At 39.2% G+C, this 10,112-nt stretch overlaps 1 protein-coding gene across 2 annotated transcripts in view; it reads right to left on the bottom strand.

Annotated features, from left to right (window-relative positions):
* Positions 1–1,558: 1,558 nt before the first annotated feature.
* LOC106511199 (zinc finger protein 704) overlaps positions 1,559–10,112 on the bottom strand; it is a gene marked incomplete at its 5' end in the record, with an annotated part of 9,346 nt that continues 792 nt past the window's right edge. Inside the window, 3 exon segments of one of the 2 annotated variants that reach the window (XM_013999946.1) lie at positions 1,559–6,808; positions 7,868–7,995; positions 9,261–9,401. In XM_013999946.1, coding sequence (XP_013855400.1) covers positions 6,697–6,808; positions 7,868–7,995; positions 9,261–9,401 — 381 coding nt within the window. 2 annotated transcript variants of the gene reach the window in all.

Below are 10,112 nucleotides of genomic sequence, written 5' to 3'. Positions count from 1 at the left end.
GTCTAACTCTTATCATAAAATTACTTTGATAAAAGTTAAATTCTCAAATGAATACAACTTGAGTTAAAGTACCTGACATTTACTAAAAGTAAATTTCTGACATAAAATGCTCTAAAAGGTAAAAATGTTGAGTAAAAATGAGTGGTTAAAATGTCCAAAATGACATTTACTGGGAGGTGGCCTCCACAGAAAACAGGTTTCTAGAGGCCATAATGAATATGTTGTGCTAAAATATCAATGTTGAAAATTATAGGATACACCTTTTTCAGCTGCATATACAGTATCTCTGAGTCTGACATGTCATCTTCATACTAGGCTACATCCATTCGATATGTCCTGCTGGAGTGTGACATGATTTGATCATATTAACCAATAGGGTGTCAGAATAGTTTATGTTTATACTTCTCATCCAACCACAGTTCAATTCACTCTTATCCAGGAGGTGCAGTTTATCTGGATAGTCAAAAAGAAAAAATAAGTAGGTCCTCTGGATGGGTTCTTCTTTAGTGAAACGTTTCGTCTCTCCTCCAAGAGACTTCTTCAGTCTGATGAGTTTCAGGTGAACTCAGCCTTATAAGCACTGCCTCCACGTGGTGAACAAAAGAGTGACCGCTGGCCTGTAGATGAGTGTAAACTGCAGAGTCCTGACCCGACGAAGTAGCTCATCTGTGCTGGCTCGTTCTTTTGAACAGTGGCTGTTTTGTTTCCCCAATGTGTGACTGATCACAGTCCTCCTGACACTTAACAGCATACACTATATTATTCTGTTTGTGAACTCCCTCTTTCAGGGATGAAGATGTTCTCATCCTTGATAAGAGAGGAACGTTGGTTTGAGAAAGGAGTATAGGAAGAAAAACCGTCCACCATTAAACAGAGGTGGGTGCCTTCGTGTCCAGTTGTCCTCCTCCTACAACACTGTTATTGCAAGTATGACTCAGCTCCCTGTGAGCAAAAGGTGTGAATCAGGGCCCCAAAGATAAACAACACAAAGAGGGGAAAACAAAAGGAGACGTTGAGCCCCGCTTGCGTTCACTACAAACACGACACGACACCTAAGAACCACAGCATCCAAACCAATAAGTCAGGTGATGGGCACATGACCCTCTATGAACAGTAGAGCTAATCAAGCCTATTGTTAGGCGATGGCCCTCTTTTGCATGTGACTAACCTGTTTGTCCAGGTGGAGGCAGTGCTTATAAGGCTGAGTTCACATGAAACTCCTCAGACTGAAGAAGTCTCTTGGAGGAGAGACRAAACATCATCTGGACAGGTTTTAATTTTTTTAACAAGCCAAAATAGGTGTAAACAACTTTCTGCTTCTTACCTTTTAAAAATACAAGGATTAGAAGTGAAAAGTTGACTCAAGTAAAGTTAACCAACGTTTCTACTTCAGTGCAGGAACAAAGTTTGTACTTTGCACCTCTGGTATGTTTTCCAAACAAAGCAACAGCCTGGAACTAAAAGTGGGACTTTTCCCCCACACCATGACTGTAACGAATGATGAGTTATCGCTGCATGTTTTGTTTGTTTAAAAGAGAAAACGAATCCCAAGMCAGACCTCTTTCATTCAGCTTTATTTTCCTTACTGTCACATTACATTACAAATCACATTTAAGCATCAGACATGGTCATCTATCTTTTCAAGCACGAGTCAAAGGCTTGACATTCACACAAATACTCCTTGAGTGCATCACTGCTCAGAAAGTGCTTCCTCCATGTGTGTGTGTGTGTGTGTGTGTGTGTGTGTGGGACCGCTGACTAAAAGCAGAAGCTGTGAGCCCACAAACGGGAAGGAAAAAAAAAAAATCATCTTGGCCTCCAGTGAAGACTTCGAGGCTGACGTCACGTTTCCCACAAAAGAAAAAAAAAACTCATCCTGAGTGTGGCGTCAGGCTGGAGATCAGCTTTACATCAGCCTCGAGTTTTTTTATTTATTTATTTATTTTTGGACACTGAGAAATGGAATCTAACAGATAAAAACCTTCAGTGTTGTATCTTGTAACACACACACGCACACACAAACGTGCACAAAAAGAAAAAAAAAATAAAGGGAAAACAATGAGCAATGCTAGACATGCAAACAATCTCAAACTCAATCGGACAGTCGATCGATGGGGGAAAAGTAAAAACAAAAACAAGTTGTTTCTTTCCCCCAACATCAGCCGGCGAAAACACAACACAGGAAATGGTCATCAAAAAGAGAGAGAGAGAGAGAGAGAGAGAGAGAGAGAGAGAGAGAGAGAGAGAGAGAGAGAGAGAGAGAATAAACAAAACGCCTGGGCAGACGATACAAGCACAGGAGCAGAGATGTGGAGCTGCCATTGCAATGCATAACATTTGATTCGGATCTATTAGGTTTGCTGCTGCTGCTGTTTTACACACAAAAAAAACTCAACATTCATAAAAGCAGCACATCAATTCGACATATTGAAGAAAAAGGCTTCTTTGATGCACATTTCAAGGGTTTAGTTTAGCTTAATATACTGGGTGAAGGCTTGGGTGGAACCACAGTGAAGCTGGAGAGCGCAAAGAACAGGGAGAAGAACCGCAGAGGTGAACAGGAAGCACGGGTGGGACGTTAAAAAGCACACCGTCTGTTGGAATGTGCAGAGCAGGAGAGAAAAAAAAAAACAGGATTCCCACTAAGTAACGACTTCTGTGGCGACCGAAGGTGAAAGGCTGTTCGACTGAGAAGTCACAAACATCCACGACGAGAAGAACGACACAAACTCGTATTTTTGGCGGGGGTTTGAAAGACGAACGGAAAGAGTGGGAGCGAGGATGTCACCGAAAAGCAGGAGCGTTCTTGTTCCGCTGTAATTAGTCGTCATTGCACAAAGATAGTAAAGCAATACTGCATGGTTGAGTTTATCCCATAGAGTTCAGTGTGGCGACAGCTGTCTGTGGCAAGAGATCAGAAACCAAACAAAGACACACTACAGCTTCTCAACAGGTCATACAAACTAGCCAGCAACTACAAAATATATATATAAACCAAAAAAAAAAAAAAAAGATTTTTAATAGGTTTTACATTCAACAAGTTGTCTTTTTCTCCCCTTTGCCTCTAAGCTACAATATACACTGAATCAGTTCACTATAGCTTCTCAATTGCTTTTTAAAAGATGAAAGAAAATATACTTGAGCAAAAGTAATGTAAAAAAAAGTTTCCTTTTCGTATAATAGTTTCAAACAAACATAAACAATATATGACAAAAAAAAGCCTGACAGATCTTTATCCTGCGTTATGTACAAGAAAAGCCCTGAAACTGCAAAACCTATCATCTGTGTGGGCCTGTTTCCCAGCACACCCACCTGCAGCGAACGTCCATCTACAGCCATTGTTTTTGCAGGTTCAAACGATAATGAAATGATCTGTGCACAAAAACAAATAAAAATTAAAAATTAAATCATGTTAAACCCACTTCTTTGTTTCTGTTTTGTTTTGTTTTTGTCTTTCCTGGTTACAGTGGCCCAAACTGCACCACAACAGAGCCTGAGGACCCGATCTTCACTCTCTGCCAGCAAAAACAACTCTGGTTTCTGACCCTGCTGGTGCTTCCACTGAGSAGGGAGACACCCAACGGCTGCTCGAAACTCAATCAATGACCAAAACCAAAAAGGTACAGGAATTAAAAGTGGTATCCAGCACTAATAACTGTGTATATGTGAAAAAACAAAAAAACAAAACAAAACAAAAAAAACAACAAAGAATACGATGCTTTTGTAAGAAAAGAAATCTTTACAGAATTACGTGTGTACAAAAAGTGTGGATATTTTAAAGAAAAAAAGAACTCCTGGCAACACAACACTTTTTAAAGCATCTTCTGTTATCGAGACGATAACGTGTAGCTACGTTCTGTAACCGGTGTTTCCCCATCGCTTCAACAACAAGGCCGGCCGGCGCTGCRTCCAGTCCTTGGCACTGATCCAAGGGAAGGCGGAGTGACGGACCACTGCTGAGTACCACGTTGTACTTCAGAGTACCACACACCAAGAACTCTCAGCACCACTGTGTGTAGCTGTTGGGATCACCCGCCCACAATGGGGGGCAAGAGGGGGAGCCCCTGAGAGGTTCCCGGCACCCCCCTATCCCTGACACCCCACATGTAATTCAACGTCCCTCCCACCCCCAACCTCTTTTATACACAAAAAACACCCTTTTTCGCTTAAAATTTTGTAAAGATAAAATGTTCTCGTATAAAAAAAAATGCTTTCACGCAGTGCAGCGTAGTGCAATATCATATAGTCAGTATACCTTTTCCTTCCTGCTTACGGGTTTTTATTGGCACTTGGTGAATTTGGTGACTGGAAGAGGCCTGCTGACCTAGCTTATCTGGAACACCGCTGAAATAAAAAAGAAACATCGCCGGCCTAACGTTTGTTTGGATTTGTCGACTTTGCGCGTCGGCTTCCAGCGAGAAGCGACGGCTCGTCGACTACACGACGGGCGGCAAATGTGACCCTGTGGAGAAAAGAATAATTAATTAAAAAGCCACAGGTGTTTGTACGACGACAGAGGTTTGAAGTCAGTTGAGACGTATTGTCGTAGAGGGAAGTACGGGCGCTCTGTCATACACTGCTACTTAGATCAGGTCAAATGTACAGCACTGGTCTGAATCTCATCAAAAATATATACATCTATAGTACTGACTGCATCTCAGAAAATCACTAAAAAAAGTTGTTTCTATTTAATGCTTGATTCGAGGTCTTATGGGCGTTAGAATTTGACTCATCTGTGATTTTTGGGCTCTAGAAAACAAACTGAAGCATGGAGTTTCTTGGAAGTAGGTAATCACGTAAGAAACATGATTTGTGTACGTAATTTAACATATAGTTGAGTCATTGCTGAGGAGCTAAATAGCACCTAAATATTACTTAAAAAGGAGAGAGGGAGAGAGAAAAAAACACTAATAATAAAACTGTCCGGGATCTCTTAACCTCTACATTAACGTCTGTTAGATTTTTACCGTTAATACCGGTATTTAGATCGTCACTGAGTTGTCCATCCGTATTGTGCCAGTTAAGTGCTTTTCACTTTAAACATTTTACAATTTAAGAATGGTAACTTTTAAAGAGGGGACAGCTTATTCATTTAAATTTATTTTTCTTTCTGTAACTGAATCAATAAAGAGAATAGCCAATATAGCCAAAGACATTTTTGAAAGGGATATATTACATAATAAGGTCTCTAAATACTACCACATATAGTTTATTTACAACTTGTAAACTTTGGCCTCCTTTTTTTGGCCTTTCTATAAAATAAWTTTTTCTCAACGGCCTTATTCCACGATGTAAGATGTAAGACTCCATTTGTTTAGAAATCTTGGCTACTCTCAGAGTCAGTCAGTGCACGGCTCACTGCAAAGACTCGATTCGATTGATTTGCTTTCCTCTGATGCACTAGAGTGAAATATCACTTTCAAGGGTTGAGCAGGTAAAGCATCTTGGGCCCTGTGCAGTTCCTATTATTTACACACATGTTTAATAATAGGGAGTATTCCAAACATGGCGATGCAACGTCTCCATTTAAAAACAGTAAAAATGATCATATCCGATTTGTTGGGATGCAAACTGGGCGTTATCTTCTTACACGTGATTATCATCAGTCAAACGGTCAAGTTAGAATTGGAAAGGCCAGTTAGAATTCACAAATTGTGGCAATCTTTTTAAGAACATTAGCTGAAAAAAAACAAAAAACAAATTCTGCTTCAACTTATCAATGACRACTAAGCAAGAAATAAAATATTAAATGCTGTCATTCCTCTGATTGCACAATGCTAATGCAAGTTGATTCAGCTAATTATTGCTGAAAATAAACTATATTAATGAAATAGATATCTGCTTTCATATGCATATATAGATTACAGTGATCTGTGGGGGGTGGGGGGGGCAGGCATATATGAGAATATGGGGGCTTATATATATATATGTTTTTTTAATTAAACTGTAGATTTCTCTGAATGTTTTTGGAACGTCAAAGGGAAACTTTTTGTACCATTTGTTCTGGTTTAATGCAGCTTTGTGAACGTGAAACAACTGTGGCAGGCGGTTCTGGATTAGCATGAAGAAGTTGYTTGTGTGCTCCGAGTCGCAGACAGTCTGTATCCAGTAAGACTGCAGGAGACACCCAAACGTTTGGCTATGAGACTGTAAGGTCAAAACCTTTGTTTTTTTTTCTTTTCTTTTTTTGCATTTGGTAAATTTGATGAAGTCCCTCAACGAGCGGCAATGAGAAACAGATCCGCTGCAGCGGAATAACCGAGCACATCCAACGTTAACGTTGAACCTCCAGGAAAGCATCACGACCTGCCACACAAAAAGTAGCTTCCATGATGCTTTTACACCAAACAGAGCGTATCAAAAAGCTTATCAGCAGCCTTCGAACGCTGCTTTGAGTCGAAGCAGGTGAAAAATAAAAAGAATCTGATCAGAAGGTTCACAACCTAAATCTTTTGTCGTTTTTCCTTATTTTGTTGAGTGGAAAATGTCTCAGTCGTAGAAAAAAAGTCTCCAGACCTGCATAAGGTTTTTGTTTTGTTTTTTTTACACACCAGTTTTTATGCTGGTTGGAAACAACAACAAGAAGAAAAAAGAAAAATCAGGCAATCCCCCCGCTCTCCCTGCTGGCCCAGAAGAAGCATCGCCTCCTCGTGGGAAGAGTTGGCCTCGCCGCCGCGCCGAGGAGCTCGCCTCGGATTAGTCGGTGAATCTCTGGCAGGCTTTCTTCCAGCGACAGGCTGTGCACCACATGTCCCTCTTCTCCATGCCGTACACCTTTCGGCACTTCTTAGCCTCCCCGCGGGGTTTCCTTGGTAACAGCAGATGTGACAGCGTCAGGACAAACGCACACACAGACATCCGGAGACTCACAGGTGGGCAGAAAACACAACAAACTGTGCACGCTGTTATCGGAGGGAGCTAAAAGTTTACGTGTGAGGGAAGGAAGGATTAGAACTGAAGGATTTCTTTAAAATACACTAAAGAAACAACATGTTAACAACAAAAATTGAGAAAAAAATCTATTTTTTTAAATTGCTGTAACTTGGTATTTCTGGGTTTGAGCTGAACCTTTTAGAGTTTTTTTCCTTATACTTGAATTGATTTATTTTAATTAGGCTGGCCAGAATTATTTTTCCTAATAACTGTTTTTCATTAAATGAATGCAGGTACAGGTATGTTTCAGTAAAATCAAAGAGATTATTCCTATTTTTTGATGCAGTGCTTTGTGTTTCTAGTGCCAGCTTGTTGAATGAAGGTTAACAAATAAAAGCTACACATGTGATTTTTTTTAAACACATTTTACCAAACTGGGGTTCTCAAGCCATTTGGGTCTGGGGACCTCTTACAAGGGCGAAAAAAATTCCAGGGACCCCCTCATAAACCCCAATCTGTTTTAAAAGATAATTTATTATCATTTCAACCCCTAAATGCCATGGAAATTTATATATTTGTTAAGTTTATTGGGTTTATTTTATTAGGTAATTGTTCTCCATGCATTTTAAAAAATAAAAACCAAATTAACAATTTATTGACATTTTTTGAGGACCCCCAAGATACCTCTCGCGGACCCCTGGGGGTCCTGGGACGCCAGTTTGAGAACCTCTGCATTAAACCATAATTGATTATGAAATCTGAAAGTAATCATTATGACTGTGGAAATTTTCCTTTTTTATTTTTTTTTAATTTACCAATCAACAACAAGTCATTTAACAAAGTTTAAACTAATGTATTAATGTTGTACAAACACAAGTCAATCTAAAAATAATAGTTTTTGAGTGTAGTGATCACTCGGTTGCGTTTTGAAGCTGGTATTTCTGAAGAAAACCAGAACAATCCCAGTTCCGTCAGGCAAACAGCTGATGCGTACCTGGTTCCTGGTGTTGCTTTAGCTGCCGGCGTTATTACAGCGTGGTTCTTGTTAACAGTGGTGTGTGTGCTGGCTGCTGGCTGCCGTTTTTCACCAATGCTAACGGTGCGAACATGAGCCACGGGACCCTGCAGAGGTAGGAAAACATACCCGTGTCAATATTATACTGATGCAGACAAAAACTCAGCCTCTGGTCAACACAAAACACAATAACACCAGCTCCAGTACAAACACACACAACCTAAATTTGTTTCTGTAAGAAGTTCTTAAAATTATGATTATTAAACTGTTTTTTTTTTTTTCAACTGAGAGAATTTGGACTGAAATGAAAAGGTCAGCTCAGTATTTAAATGTTTTTTTCTTGTTATTATTCCTATTTCTTAGATTCTTGAACTTCGGGTCATTTAAATAATGAGCAAAGAAAATACTGCATTATGCATTTGTATGCAAACATCGAATGAAAAATCTTACTGACTTTTGAAGGTTAAAAAGTAAAAACAAGGCCTGGAGGTGACAGGTCAACCCCTGAATACTTTTCTTGTTTCATCAAACTTAAAATTTACTTCATTAGAACAACAGTTTTTTTTTGCAAACATTTTGCCATGCTGCTAAATGTTCTGGTTCATTTTATGGTTTAATTTGATCCCAGCAGCTTCTAATGCAGTCAGTCAAGTTATCACATTYACACAAATCACTTCCAACTTTGCATTGCTGCGGTTTTCATGTATGCCCTACAGGTTGTTACACAACAACCCAACAGTGACATAATTAGCGTTGTAATGTTAGGTTTATGTCAACTTAATTCATGCATAACTCTTTATATTACTTAGAAGTCATACTAGAGTGAGAATCTCTATAAATCCACAGTGTTTGTATTTATTTTGCACATCTGGTTGATCAGTGACATTACCTAATCATTGTTGTCTGATTATTTCTGATCTGATTTATGATGCAATATTTCAGGATTGTTAGAATTAGCATTTTTTAAGTTCTTCATAAAAACACTACATTGTAGGTATATATGTTTTTTAAGAATATTTTTTGTAAAAGCTTTGGCAGCAAAACTTCTCAGACTTATCATATAAGTATTCATCAGACCAAACTCACCTTTTCCTTTCTTGTAAAGCACTTTGTATATTTGTGCGTGCAGGAAAACAAAGCTAGATTTTATGTTTGCAGAATTATTTAACCTTTCCAGCTAAACTGTACTAAAGAAAGAAAACCTGACACCTCTCTGTTTAAAAGAATTATGGTGTTAAAAGCTACGAGGAGGGAAAAACAAAGTGTTGCAAAGAAAAAAAAAGCTTAAATGGCTGTGAGTGGAAACAGCATGAAAGAAGTGAAGATTGAGAGTTAGCAAAATAAAAAAGGCGTGAGACAAAGCCTCACTCACCGGGACGCCTTTAAAAATGACAGGAGGGGACTGCCAAGACACACTGATGCCATTCCCAGCCCCAGTTCCAGGCCCGATCCCATTACCACTGCCTATCCCAGCCAGCTCAGGACCCACTGGGATACTCACTGGAGCGGTGGCCTGGAACATGGACAACCACCCCACACAGCCAGGAGGGGACCCAACGAAAAACAGGGAGGGACAGGAAATTTGCAGAAGGTAGGAGACAAAGAGAAGAATACAACAGAAACAGATATGAACAGTTAGTAAGGAGACAAATTGAAAAGTGCTTTTTAAATTACCGTAGATTTTTTCTATAGGAAATATATGATTAAAAATCAAAACAGTCGATAAAGAAAACACGCTGAGCAACATGATACAACAAAGGGAAAAAAATTAAACAAGAAATGGTTACAAAATAAGCTGCATTTGCCCACTGCACATCTATTTTTACGTGTATCTTATATTGTCATGGCAACTGAAAGTTCAGGRTTAGTCCAAAACCCCCTGCAAATGACTTCATTCAATGTGAATAATTTTTAAGAAAATGTGTTGTTGCTTTAAAGAACAAAAAACCTGAAATCATTGAATTTTACTTCCAGCCACATRTATAAACAATGGATGTGCATGAACYGGTGCGGTAAGGAAGAAGTGGAAGCAAAAGAGGAAGAATGAGGAGGAGGAGGAGAGGCAGGGATGGGGCTTCCAAACCCARTTAACACAAAACGGTTCAAGTGAGGTGGTGTGAGTGGGAACTTCAGCATAATCACACCACATAACCAAAACTTTTCTAGCCTCAAATCATTGATAAAACTGTAAAAAAAAATAATAATAATAATAAAAAAACATGAA

Source organism: Austrofundulus limnaeus, unplaced genomic scaffold, assembly GCF_001266775.1.
Source record: "Austrofundulus limnaeus strain Quisiro unplaced genomic scaffold, Austrofundulus_limnaeus-1.0 Scaffold2581, whole genome shotgun sequence".
In the NCBI taxonomy this organism is placed as follows: domain Eukaryota; kingdom Metazoa; phylum Chordata; class Actinopteri; order Cyprinodontiformes; family Rivulidae; genus Austrofundulus; species Austrofundulus limnaeus.
This window is presented reverse-complemented; position numbering and strand designations above follow the sequence as displayed.